We start from the raw sequence: 13,619 nt of genomic DNA on the forward strand, positions 1-13,619 counted from the left end.
TATCTTGGGAAAATTGTTGATAAATTAAACAAAACACATAATTTAGTGTGTCTAGTTTTATTACTCTCAACATTGGGATAACGATTGTAGTTTCCAGGGCATCCATCTATCCACTTTTCATCAGGCGAAACAATTTAACATACTCCTTGATGAGGAAATAAAAAGTGTTGCACTAAACTTGCAGCCCATCCAACAGTTGGGCCCAAAGCGTTGAAGCCTGGAAACTACCCAAATAAATTATAAAATATAGGCAACTGTGGCACTTAGAAGCAATATTTGTTACGGCTAGGCCTACTTGTTTTGTGGATAAATACAACTACAAATGTTACACCATGTCATATGCACAGGACAGGTAGGAAATGAAACAAAATTGTACAGCTGTAAAAGGTTATGTGAAAAGTTGCATTGGTTTCTATACCTTTTCTAACATTCTATTTAGGCCGACTGTTCACAAGCATTTTATTACAGCTGTTTTATATAGTCCAGTTAGGCCTAACAGATAATCAAGCGTGATGAAGATGCTTCTAGCACAATACTGATAAAGTACAGGTTCATGGTTAGCAATACTTAAAATGAAATGTGCCATGTCATAGTATTTTATACTGTCAGCTCTAAACTGTAATAGATAACAGTAACTTTCTATGTATCTTTGTGAACTGCAGTCATTGGTATCAAGTTGTTTATGCATGTAAAACCCCCACTAATAATCTAATTAACCTAAGCATTTTAAAAGTGCTTTACATTAAGGTACCTTCAATGTTTACATTCACCTGTACATCATGAAGAAGACAATAGTTTGAGGCAGGTATTGAAAGCTGCAATCTATGAGTACTCATTTAGTAACATTACCAATTGTATTAGCTGCAAATATAAATGGAGTGTTGAGAGTAGTGCTGGGAGAGAGAGACAAAGAGAGAGAGAGAGAGAGAGAGAGAGAGTTGTAAAGTCGTAAATGCCAGGAGAGGTGCATGAACCAACAGTGCAGGGTCACTTGCAGTTTCTCAGGAGTTTTTGTTCACATCGAATAAACCATCTATTGCACATCTCAGTCTTCTTCAGGTGAAACCAGATGACGCCGGTGGAGTTCCAGAGACGGGATTGAGCTGTCTTTCAGGACCGACATCCTCCCTGTGCTACCCAGGAGAACAGACCTCTCTTCCATTTGGTTTTTATCTCCGGGGATATATAGGTTTCAAAATACTCTTGATAAATAGTTACATTGTTAAATTGTGCTGACAAAGAATTTTAAACCATCTTTGCCAAAGTAAAAAAAAAAGAATAAACACTTAAGGGATGAATACCTCAGGAACTTAATTGTTAGACATTAATTCAATAAATTCTAATGGTTAGCTCATTAAAAATGTGTCTTTCTTCAATCAAAAGACCAAAAAAACATCAGTAGGATTTTTAAAAAGCTTGGTGAGAAAAAAAGATCTCCCCATTACATTCAGGCCACAAGAAGTGTTTACATAAATAAAAAAATGACAAACACTCACAAAAAGATGAATATATAAAACAAACAACAGAAGAAGTAGGTTAAATTAAGACAGTGGGACAGTTGGAGGCCGTGGTGGGATTGGGTGGGGCAGGGGGACTGGAGTCCAGTAATGGGGGTGGCAGGGGACCAGAGGGGGGCTCAGGGACTGGAGACCAGGGTTAGTGGGGGGGGGGGGGGGGGGGGGCATGCAGGGTGACTGGGGACAGGGACAGAGGCACCGTGGGGGCCGGAGGCTGGGGGCTGGAAGCCAGGGAAGGGATGAAGTGCCAAAGCGGGGTCTGGGGATCAGGGCGTGTGGGGGGGGGAGGGGTTAAAGGCTACTGGCACACAGGGAAAGGGAGTTGTCCTCGGTTCCATACGAGTCTCTCATTGGCTACTAGTAAGGGCCTTTGGTGTGTCCAAAGATCCCGATCGGGAAGTGTTTGACGTGTGAAGACCACTGTGCTGCCAACTGGAAAAACTTGACATCGTTCCACTCGACACCGTCAATCAACACTGTGTGGGAGGAGACACAAGAAGAAAAGGCTGATTACCGATCCTGAGGTGAACTTGCATCCCCTCCATGCCCCCAGGCTGGGCTGGCCATCTGTGTTTATTCCCTGTAGTGTAACACAGTATAAAAGACAGAGGGGAGGATGGATGGAAGGAAGAAGGAGGGAGGAGGGAAGGAAGGAAGAAAGGAAGGAAGGGAGGATGGATGGAAGGGAGTGGAGAGGAAGTCAATCAAAAAGATGGAAGGAACGTTGGAGGAAAGGAAGGAAAGAAAGATGGTTGAAGTACTGAAGGAAGGAGGATGGGAGGAATGGAAGGAAGGAAGGTGAGGGAAGGTTCTGTGGAGGCCCTTACCTCTCAGCATGGTCTGCTGGTGCTTGGCAGTGCAAATGAGACGGCTGATGCCGTCAATCACCTGACTCTTGGACTCCATCTCCTTGTCTTTAGTTTTTTTAGGCAGGAACATGACTGGGAGGAGAGAACGAGAGACCAAGACTCAGTGGTTAGAGTATTTGGCTGCAGATCAAGAGGTTGCAGGTTCGAATCCCGAACGTGGTTTTGGATGATCGCGTCTGCTTAATAAATACATTATTATTATTATTCTTGTAACTGTTCAGTCATTAATATAGTGTTTCAGAACATCCTGCTTCAAAACAAGCCTGGGTCTTTGTCACTATGGAGTTCCTTATGAGGCGAAACATACTGGAGTATTACACAGAGGAACGGTCAGCAGCAAGTGACTGGGAGTGCTGCCTTCATCACTTCCTGCCATCTCACCTTTCTTGTTTTTCTCCTTCATCACCACTGTCATGGACATGGTGGGCTGGGGGCTGCAGTCGGCGCCCCCTTGAGGCAGCCTGCTGACCTGCAGCGAGCGGAAGGTGCACTTCAGCGTGTTCTTGGAGGAGGAGTCCCGCTTCTCCACGTCTCTCTTCCTCTCGGCTGGAGCCACCCAGTAGTCCACCTGCAGACCCATCAGCTCTCCCTGGCCCCCGCCCGGCGAACTACACCCAGACAGAAGAGAAGACAGCCTGTCTTACCTCCACATGGTTGGATCTGTAAGGTGGCAGATCTACGGTTAGGGAGGAATACTCTGAATACCTGCAAATGTTGAAGCTGGTATGGACGGAGGGAGAGGAGGGAGGAGTGGGGGAGGCCTCCTTCAGTGCAGGAGACACTTGTGGAGGAGTGGAGGAGAGGAGGGCCGAGCCCACAGGGGCCGCGTCATCAGAGTCCCCTGAAGAGGAGAGGAGTTAGGAGGTCATCTCAACACAGACACACACCAGAACCAGGGAAAGAAGACGTTCACACAATGGGGAAGGGACACACTAGGATCAACATATGAAGGATGAGACACACTGACCAATCAGCCATGAGCCTTTGCGTACTTTGTGAAAGTACGCAAAGTGGGGCCACCAACATGGGGCCAGCTTTGGTTGACTGAATCCCTTACAGTGGATGGCAAGTGTGGATTTATGTCTAGATAGTTGGTTGTGTCATTTTACTAGACATTTATATTACTTATTGTGTGATAATGTGGTTTAAGGAGGGACAGTTATCTGTTAGCTTTGAGCGATTTTGGGGTTCTGTAACCAGACATGATTTGACGCTGGTCCCATGAAATCCAAACTTCCGCTTTTTGACGAAGGCGTAGTCTCAACCTCAATATGTTCAACCTAGGCCACAAACAGGAAGTGTGAACTTATAACACACCTGATGTGGCTGAGGTCTGCTCCACAATGCCAACCTTCACCATCTAGGAGTGCAAAACAAGAGGAAGGTTTAAATCACGGTTTCTGCTCCACAATAGTCATATCTCTCGGAACTCATATCACACACTAGCCTACATGTACAGTACTGTGCAAAAGTCTTTGGCACTCAATATTTCTTTATACTATATTTATGTTTCTTTTTTTGTCTTTTGCAAATATTAGGGTTGATATCTGTTCTGATTCAGCTGTGATCTAATTTAAGCATGGAGAAGAAGAGTCTTACCCCAATGAAAGGGATGAACTTCTGGCACGAGTCCTCGTCCGGGCTGTGGGGGGAGACAGGAGGTGAGGAGAGGGAGACTGAGACTGAGGCTTCAGAAACCTGCACCAACAGGAGAGGAGGGCTCCTCCTGACTCACCGGCCAATGGACTCAGCCATCGAGACGCGCAAGGTTTGTGAAGCCTCATTCTCATGTTTATATTTTGGGTGGTGTTTATTCGGAATTGATCGCAAAGCACTTTTGCTCCATCATGGAGGATGAGCCTTGTTGGCAGCCAGAGCTCATCAAGATCAATGTAACACTGAACGACACGCAGGCAACGCCCCAGCAGAACTTTGAAATCTACCGTTAGTGAAAGGTCTACTTCTAAGGATTAGTAAGGTGTGCTACTATGCCACAAACGACTCTTTGAGGAATGACCACTCATCATTATAATCACACTATCCCAGCAGCTGTGAAGAAGCAGGAAGGAAGACAAGTGAAGTTTTATTTGAATATTGCAGTGTGTTTGAAATGGCCCCCCCGACCCCTGATACAAGCGAGAGAAGCAGAGAACGAGACATGCATCACAGGTCTCCACCAAAGCCAACCAAACACTCGAGGCCAACCCATCAGTCATCAAAGCAAGGACACAATGCACAGGGTTCAGGAAGCAGCCGGTTGATCCAATCAGGAAGCCAGCTTGGGAGGAAGTGCTGAACAGGGGAACCAATCAGAGCATGGAAAAATGAAACTGGACTAAGCAGAGGCCAATTGGTGGAAGAGCAGCAACCTAAGTCCCAATCCGTTTCAGGCTGCACACGCCACTAAGTTGTGGAGCACATTGAAACAGGAACGCAATGACTATTTTTCTGGCGAAAGTCAGAAAAATAGAGTGCAATGCACGTGATCTACTGGGTGTCGAGCCAGGTAGAAGATTGGTGCTCTTGCCTTTGAGTCCACTGCCATCTGCCCCCCAGTGAGGACACAGAGAGACTGAAGGAGAGAAGGAGGGAAGGAAAGAAAGAAAGAGAGAGAGAGAGAGAGAGAGAGAGAGAGAGAGAGAGAGAGAGAGAGAGAGAGAAAAGGAGAGAAAAGGAGAGAAAGTCTATAGTAGGTAAGAAATCCAGGCCACTTCAACACATCTTCTCATGTCTACGTCAAAGCTACAGTCAGTTTAGCTTCATGGAGTCACGCATCCGTCTGGTTCTGTTCCTAGTACAAGCGGAGATGACAGAGCAAGACCAAGTCATATTATTGGTATTGTTAAATGTCGGTAAATGTATTAATTGATTTAGCAGAGCATTCTGCTGTATGTGTTGTTTTACACAAGCAACCTCACCAAGGACGTCACAGAGGTCAATAGACACTGGTGCTTTCTACGCAATATGCAGGCACACTGAGCATGCCCACATTAGTTTCCGATGTATGCCCACTATAACATGAGCAGTGATACGGAGGGGAGGGGCTGGACTACACCACTTGTCTGGGGTGGGGGGGGGGGAGTTGTCACTTCAAACTAGACTACACTTTTCCCCATAGATGTTAACACCAGAGACCCAACCCCCACTCCCAAATGAACTATATGGTTTAAGACATACATCTGCGAACGGTTAGTCAGTAAATATGATCTACACGCTTCACCCTCCACATGCAGACTAACCTACAGGGACAGCAGCCTAAAGGCTAATGAACATGCACTTTACGTCTCACAGTGCATGTGCTAGCAGGACTGGTCTGCCAGTCTACACCAGGTCAAACATAGGAGGCCGGATGCACATGAAGATAACAGACATGGAACAGAGAGAGGGACAAGGCAACAAGAGGGGGGGGAGAGAAAACCCAGGATGAGGAACCTGCTGCTTTAACTGTTCACCTGCCAGTCCAGCAGCACTCTGGCATACCTGCCCACTTCTGATGAAGTGGAGCGCTTAGATCTTAGTTACCCCTTAATTCCCCGTAGTTACCACAAGCTACCCCTAGCAGCACCTCACCCCATAGCCTACCTCTAGTTACCCCTTAATTACCATTTAATTACACCTAATTACCCTTTAATTACACCTAATTACCCTTTAATTATCCCTAATCATCCTTAGTTACCCCCATTGCGCCTAGCTCCCCGTAGTTACCCCTAGTTGCCCCTTAGTTACCCCTAGTTACCTCTTAATTACCCCTAGCTGTCCCTTAATTACCCCTAGTTACCCCTTAGCTGCCCCTTAGTTACCCCTTACTTACCCCCAGTTGTCCCTAGGTAGCGGAATATTAAGGCAACATCACCCATACAGGTTAGTCAGGCTACAGAGTTAAAGTAAAGCTTTAGACCAGACTTGCTACATGTTCATAGAAGGAGAACCCAGTCTAGACTGAGGTCCTGCTAGCAGTCCCCTAGTCCGAGGTACTGAGGTGTACAGTGTTTATGACCGCAGGTGTTGATAGAGATAGGTGTGAGGGCAGGTTCCCAGGGAGCTGGTGAAGAGACAGGCGACAGAGAAGACTGCAGAAGGAGAGGGTCGGGACTAGCTAGGGGAGGAGCTAGCCATGGGGAGGAGCTAAACAGGGGAGGGGCTATATAAGGGAGGAGCTAGATGTGGGAGGAGCTAGCTAGAACGGGAAGCAGAGGAATCACCAAGGAGACTCAGACTCAAGCAGGCCACAATACCTTACTGCAAAATCAAAATGAAAGCTCTTTTTCCTTTAAAGAAAGCAAAAGGAAACAGAAATAAAACACATATAATAATGTTATCATTATTCACAAACAGTGATACAGAAAAGGTCACAGGTGTGTAGCAACTCCTGACTGGCCTCTCACTGAGAGTACTTGTATCTTCACTTCATTACATTACTCCTTACATGTTGTATTATCAAATGTCTCTCAAAGTACCCAACTCAATATTGATGGTAAGATGGATAGCCTATACTTACTCCCCAGAATGAATTAACAAGTACTTTCATTGAAAGGGAGTGAGGCACAGATACATCCAGTAAAAGTGAATCCTTGACACGCAATGTCACAAAACTAAGCTAAACACCAACTGTGTGAAGTCTGACTTTAGGGTTGACGTGTTCTTATAAGTACAGCTCATCTAACAGTCGTGGGATGGAGGAGGCATGCTGGGAGCATCCTACCTGCGTTGTTTGTAGGTGAGCATGGCCTCGGCGATGGGGAGCTGGTGGGCTCCGTTAGCCCCCACCATGTACTGGGTAACCCTGGAGACCACGTCTGGACTCTCCTGCCCTGTACAGGACACAGCTGTCACCGCACTGCTGTTACTCTACTGCTGTTACTGAACTGCTGTTACTGAACTGCTGTTACTGAACCTCTGTTCCTATACTGCTGTTACTGAGCTGTTGTTACTGCACTGCTGTTACTGAACTATTGTTACTGCACTGTTGTTGCTTTACTGCTGTGCCAGAACTGCTGTTACGATACTGCTGTTACTGAACTGCTGTTCCTATACTGCTGTACTGAACTGCTGTTACTGCACTGCTGTTCTTCTCCTGTCTCTCCAGCTGTTACTCTCCTGTCTATGAAACTCTGACTTCCTCTCCGAGGAGGAAGGCTAGTCTGTCCTACCCAGGACTCCAGCCTCCGGCTTATGGAACAGGTCTCTCCAGGCAGCGTCTTGGAACAAACAGTTGTAGCGATGGTCGATGGTGCCCAGGTATTTGGAGACAGGATGAGATCCTAAGCTCACAAAGATACACAGAGTCAGAGTAATCTCAGAGTAATGCTACAAAAAAAAACACATAACATCTAAATTGTAGCAATGTTGTTGAAGATTATCTATATTTAAAGGAGATGGTTTTAATCCAAGCAACAAATAATAATTTTAAATACACGATCAAGGACTGAATGACACAGTTTAAAACCGCATTACATTGGTTGGTTATTGGTCACAAAAAAGCACATCCAGATAAATGACACTGAGAAATGTGAGTGCTGTGGCCCCTCCAGCACCAACCCAGCGGGATGATGAGGAACCTCATGTAGCCCAGCCAGTCAGGGGTCTTGTGGGAGAGGTGGTCCACAAACAGCCGCAGAACGGCGCTGAGGTAGTGTTGCGCCCCCGCCACGGCGATCTTGATGGGAATGGGCGTCTGGGAGTTACAGTTACAGCTGCAGGACAGAGGACACAGAGATACAATCATATATACCCACATACAGTATATACTATATATAGTTACAGTTACATATACTATATAACTACATACAGTACCAGTCAAAAGTTTGGACACATGGGAAAATGTGGTACTGTACATACACAGATCACCATGTACATCTACTTAATATATACAAATAACCACATACATTTAATCAGTCTGACCCAGAAGAGAAGCCTGGAAAATGAGAGCAAGGTTAAGAGGAAGACTTACAATCTCTGGATGCGTGATACGATGGTGTTGAACGCAGCCTGGATGTCTGCTGTGGTGCAGGTGCAGACCACCGGGAGATGGTGGTTCTGAAGAACATCTGATAGATACTGAGAGAGGGGGGGAGGGGTAGTGAAGGAGTGAGATAGAGAAAGAAATGGAGAGAAACAGGGGACCGGGAGAGAGTGGGGGACACGGGGAGATTGAGGGACACGGGGAGAGAGCAAGGCAGAGAGAGGGGGAAACAGAGGGAGATGGAACATGGAGAGAGAGAGAGACACAGGGAGAAAGTGAGACAGAAAGAGGGAGAGAGAGAGAGAAAGGGAGAGGAACATGGAGAGAGAGAGAGAGATAGAGAGAGAGAGAGAGAGAGAGAGAGGGAGGGAGAGAGAGAGAGAGAGAGAGAGAGAGAGAGAGAGAGAGAGAGAGAGAGAGAGAGAGAGAGAGAGAGAGAGAGAGAGAGAGAGAGAGAGGGAGAGAGAGAGAGGGACAGCAGAGCAGAGGTGTGTCTGTCCAGCGAGCCTCACCTGGCCCTGCCAGTCGGAGGTGTTGATGAGGATGATGCTGTCAGGGAGGTGGTCATCAGACACCAGGATGTGGTTCAGCTGGTCGTACACCGTCTTCCTGGGGATCTGAGACGAGGGAGACAATCAAGTAGTCGAGACAACAAGCAGGACTAAGAACTCCACTGTACACTCCATTGTGCTGATGGTAAGCTTGAAACTTGACTGGCTTAGACTCGGAGACCTACCAACCACTTTCACTGCAGCCCTCATCCAGCTCACATGTTGTCATCTATGACACTGTGTATCTCGTAGTATGTTTTGCACTACTTGTATGTCCTGTTGCACTTGTTTTGTTCTGTTGTTTGTAATTTGTGTACAGATGTTTAAGTCTGAAATGCAAGTAGTCTCACATACTTTTATGTTGTTTCATGTTGCTCTATGGCCCTGGATGAACATTGTTTTGTTTTCATTGTGTACTATAACATGTTCATGATTGGAAAAAACAAATAAAACACACTTGAATTGACCTAGCTCTAGTTATTATCTGATTGATGGAAGTTCCCTAGAAGCATGTAAGACAGCCCTGTCCATGCAGTGTGAGTATGAAGAATCAGTCTGATTTAGACGGAAGATATCAGTCTGTCATTGGCTGCAGTGTCCGCCTCCTACCTGTAGGTGGCAGCGTGTGTCCAGGGACCGCTCGTTGTCCAGGCTGTTGGCCCTCTCGTTCTGCGGCCGGCTCGGCTGGCGCTCCTTCAGGGACGTGCTCCTTCCTCTTCTTCCTGCCAACTTAGGTTCCTGCCTGCAGAGAGAAGCACAGTAGTGATTTCCTGCAGTAATTACCAGTATGGCTAACCAGTGGTAATAACACGTAGAGATAACCAGTAGTAATACATTTAGTCATTTTAGCAGACGCTCTTATCCAGAGCGACTTACAGTAAGTACAGGGACATTCCCCCCGAGGCAAGTAGGGTGAAGTGCCTTGCCCAAGGACACAACGTAATTTGGCACGGCCAGGAATCGAACTGGCAACCTTCAGATTACTAGCCCGATTCCCTAACCGCTCAGCCACCTGACTCCACTAACCAGTAGTAATAACACGTAGAAATAACCAGTAGTAATAACACGTAGAGAACCAGCAGTAATAACACGTAGAGATAACCAGTAGTAATAACACGTAGAGATAACCAGTAGTAATAACACGTAGAGATAACCAGCAGTAATAACACGTAGAGATAACCAGCAGTAATAACTTTTAGTAATATCCAAATAATATCCAGTAGTGATGACGGGTAGTGATAACCATATTGAATGTGCTCAGAGAACATCAGCCACTCGCCTGTTGGAGGGAATGATGAGAGACTCGGTCTTGGTCATCTTCCCGCTGGGCGGGAGCCTCTCCAGGAAGGTGTCCATGTTGTCCATCTCCAGCTCAGTGGTGGGGGTCACCGCCTCTGGCAGCTCCTGGAAACATCCGGAGCCCAGAGCAGAACACAGTGTCGGAGGTCACAACAGGTGTTGAGACAGGATGAACCAACACTACCTAGAAGGCCAAGATGGTGAGTACTTACGAAAGAGACGTTGTCAGAGACGCTGTCCTGCTGGAATTTAGCGCTGCCACTTTTGGTTTTGTCTGGGTCCATCTGAGGAGAAGAGGGATGGGAGACTGAGACCAAGCCACCAAGTGAGGTAGTGTGGTGAGTAGTAAGTTTGGGGTAGTGAGGTAGTGTGGTGAGTAGTAAGTTTGGGGTAGTGAGGTAGTGTGGTGAGTAGTGAGTAGTAAGTTTGGGGTAGTGAGGTAGTGTGGTGTGTAATGAGGTAGTGTGGTGAGTAGTGAGTAGTGAGTTTGGGGTAGTGAGGTAGTGTGGTGTGTAATGAGGTAGTGTGGTGAGTAGTGAGTAGTGAGTTTGGGGTAGTGAGGTAGTGTGGTGTGTAATGAGGTAGTGTGGTGAGTAGTGAGTAGTGAGTTTGGGGTAGTGAGGTAGTGTGGTGTGTAATGAGGTAGTGTAGTGAGTAGTGAGTTTTGGGGTAGTGTGGCTGTGTAATGAGGTAGAGTGGTGAGTAGTGAGTTTGGGGTTGTGAGGTAGTGTGGCTGTGGTCTCACTGGGCTCGGTGGCTCTCTGTGACTCCTGATGCTGTGGATGCTGCCTATCTCCGTCTGAGAACTGGACAGGGACAGACCCTCGAAATATGGCCTACGAAGGCACACAAAACAAATGCGCCATGTAAATGTCTCATGAGCACTGGGTAAATATCACCAAAAAACACAACTCAACACTCATAATACAGTACACCAATAACCCTAACACACCGACCGTAACCACAATCAAAATAAATGGAGCGAGTTGCTCACTTAAGTTTGGGTTTGGGGGTGCTGAGAACACTGTCATCGTCGTCCATCTCCGGGCCGCTGTCGCTGGGGTTCTCAAACTCCAGACTCTCCAGGTCCTCCTCCACCTCAGGGGGCGGCTCTGCAGGGTCCTGCTCCGAATCCAACACCTCCACAACCAGACACACACCAATGAGCAAGGTTGAAAGAAAAACTGCCTTTATGTATTATGTAACCTTTTGAGACCCAGGAAATAAAGTTGAAAAAAAGTGTTGTATGACCTAAACGTTTGGGTAAAGTAGAAGATTCTTTTTTTTTACAACATTGTTTTCTTATCTGTCATTGCTATGCAACCATAACTTAATTAACTAATCGAATTACATGGCTATTCCTAAGGTTGTTCCCATTTTAGACATAATTAGAAAGCCCAGGACGGCCTCTCAACTGGACAAAATAAATACATACAAAGGGCAGTATGGATGCAACATTAATTGGCTTAAAAACCAATTTCCACTATAGTGTACCTATAATGAATTTCTGGGTCTTGGGTGGTTACAACATCTACGACTTATGTGATTAGATAGAGATATATCTACTCGTGAGGGAAGACAAAAGAGGTATTAGGTTTGAGACAGGGGGCAGGACAGAAGCACCCACCTCATCTGAAGCACCCACCTCATCTGACACCCTAAAGCGCTTCAGAAGAGCAACGACGCGTTGCTTAAAGTTCTGCTGCTAAAAGAAGAGGATAAATAAACAGCCATGAGTCAGAACCACACATCACATATCTGTACATATTAATTTATCCAAAGAGACATGGGGGGGGGCATGTATATATGCATTTATACAGTATGAATAAACAGTATGTTTAGGGTTTTTTTCCATATCAAAGAGGGCAGAGAAGCGGGAGCATTCTTAAGCCGTTATTGATCCACTCCACTACATCTTTCCAGAAAAAATCGATCTCATGTTTATTGTGCCTAATGTAATTCCCGGCACATTATTCTCCATGGCCGTACTGCGGGCCAAGGCCCTGGGCTGGGAAGGGAGGCTGGTGGAGAGGGCCCTGGGCTGGGAAGGGAGGATGGTGGAGAGGGCCCTGAGCTGAGGAGGGAGGCTGGTGGAGAGGGCCCTGGGCTGGGGAGGGAGGCTGGTGGAGAGGGCCCTGGGCTGGGAAGGGAGGATGGTGGAGAGGGCCCTGAGCTGAGGAGGGAGGCTGGTGGAGAGGGCCCTGGGCTGGGGAGGGAGGCTGGTGGAGAGGGCCCTGGGCTGGGAAGGGAGGATGGTGGAGAGGGCCCTGGGCTGGGGAGGGAGGCTGGTGGAGAGGGCCCCTGCGCTGGGGAGGGAGGCTGGTGGAGAGGGCCCTGGGCTGGGGACAGATGTGGATGCTTGGGGGCTCTGCTGCAGCTACCTACCCTGGTGATGGAAGCGGTCCGGACTATAGACCTCCTCTGCTTCTTTGGCTTCCTCACATCATACTCGTCATCTTCCAGGTCCTGAGGACACGCACAGACAGACAGAGAGAGAGACAAAGAGACACGGAGAGAAACAGAGGTTACATTTACATTTCAGGGAGGCATTTCATTGTTAGACAGGATCAACATGTAGCTAGGCAGGATAGCCTCAGACTCACCTGGCCTTGCACAGCATCATCGCTGGCCTCCTGCTCGGACGAGAAACTCTCGTACTCCTCCTCCGAGTAGTTATCTGAAACACACAGGTTGACCTACTTACTGGCAGAAGTGGAGGCGCCGTCATACATATTTGATCTGAGCTTTTATTTTCCCTCCAGGCCCCACCGCGGAGCCAGGCTGGTGTTCAGAGGACTGCTGCAGGGTGCGATCTGTGCTCTCCTGGAGGTGAACACATTAGCCAGGCTGCTCTGCCTGGTGTGTCAGACTAGGTGATTATGATGGTCTCACACCTTGATGTCATCGACTGCATCTGAACCATACTGTGTTAGAGCTGGACTGGACCACACTTGTACTGGACTGGACTTCAGTTCGAGCTGGACTGGACTCTAGTTCAAACTGGACTGGACTAGAGTTAGAGCTGCAGTGATCTAGGGTTAGAACCATACTGGACTGGATTAGAGCTGTAATGAACTAGACTAGACTAGTCAGAGCTGGACTTTAATAGACTGGAGTAGGGTTAGTTGTTAGAGTTGTGATGTTCTGTTCTGTACTATACAGTACCACACCTGAACGGGGCTGTGTTCAGCAGCTCACCAGAACATTTGATCTTCTGTCCCTGCAGCGCGGCCTCCTCGTGGTCGATGGGCTGGCTGGACAGGGAGGAGATCCAGATCTCCGCCACCTTCCCCAGCATTTCCTTCTGGTGGCTGCACAGAGCTAGCATCTGGCCTCCCTCAGGGGGGTGCTGCATCACCTGGGGGGGGGGGGGTGGACAGAGAGAGTGTTTAAGGTGTGAGATGGAGAGAAACAAGAGACA

At 47.4% G+C, this 13,619-nt stretch overlaps 1 protein-coding gene across 5 annotated transcripts in view; it reads right to left on the reverse strand.

The window, feature by feature from the left end:
• Positions 1-41: 41 nt before the first annotated feature.
• pacs2 (phosphofurin acidic cluster sorting protein 2) overlaps positions 42-13,619 on the reverse strand; it is a 38,427-nt gene continuing 24,849 nt past the window's right edge. The window contains exons 5-26 of one of the 5 annotated variants that reach the window (XM_067242978.1): positions 13,397-13,556; positions 12,802-12,875; positions 12,584-12,664; positions 11,844-11,900; positions 11,193-11,338; positions 10,944-11,034; positions 10,411-10,482; positions 10,179-10,303; positions 9,509-9,641; positions 8,861-8,965; positions 8,337-8,443; positions 7,925-8,079; positions 7,537-7,647; positions 7,089-7,197; positions 6,622-6,654; positions 4,914-4,958; positions 3,986-4,028; positions 3,704-3,746; positions 3,092-3,227; positions 2,768-2,994; positions 2,345-2,458; positions 42-1,993 (exon numbers count right to left, since the gene is read on the reverse strand). In XM_067242978.1, coding sequence (XP_067099079.1) covers positions 1,875-1,993; positions 2,345-2,458; positions 2,768-2,994; positions 3,092-3,227; positions 3,704-3,746; positions 3,986-4,028; positions 4,914-4,958; positions 6,622-6,654; positions 7,089-7,197; positions 7,537-7,647; positions 7,925-8,079; positions 8,337-8,443; positions 8,861-8,965; positions 9,509-9,641; positions 10,179-10,303; positions 10,411-10,482; positions 10,944-11,034; positions 11,193-11,338; positions 11,844-11,900; positions 12,584-12,664; positions 12,802-12,875; positions 13,397-13,556 — 2,286 coding nt within the window. In that variant the 3' untranslated portion in view covers positions 42-1,874. Of the gene's footprint in view, positions 1,994-2,344; positions 2,459-2,767; positions 2,995-3,091; positions 3,228-3,703; positions 3,747-3,985; positions 4,029-4,913; positions 4,959-6,621; positions 6,655-7,088; positions 7,198-7,536; positions 7,648-7,924; positions 8,080-8,336; positions 8,444-8,860; positions 8,966-9,508; positions 9,642-10,174; positions 10,304-10,410; positions 10,483-10,943; positions 11,035-11,192; positions 11,339-11,843; positions 11,904-12,583; positions 12,665-12,801; positions 12,876-13,396; positions 13,557-13,619 lie in introns of all 5 variants that reach the window. The other 4 variants (XM_067242977.1, XM_067242976.1, XM_067242979.1 and 1 more) reach the window with 4 other exon arrangements.

This window comes from Osmerus mordax, chromosome 9 (genome assembly GCF_038355195.1).
Source record: "Osmerus mordax isolate fOsmMor3 chromosome 9, fOsmMor3.pri, whole genome shotgun sequence".
NCBI classification, from domain to species: domain Eukaryota; kingdom Metazoa; phylum Chordata; class Actinopteri; order Osmeriformes; family Osmeridae; genus Osmerus; species Osmerus mordax.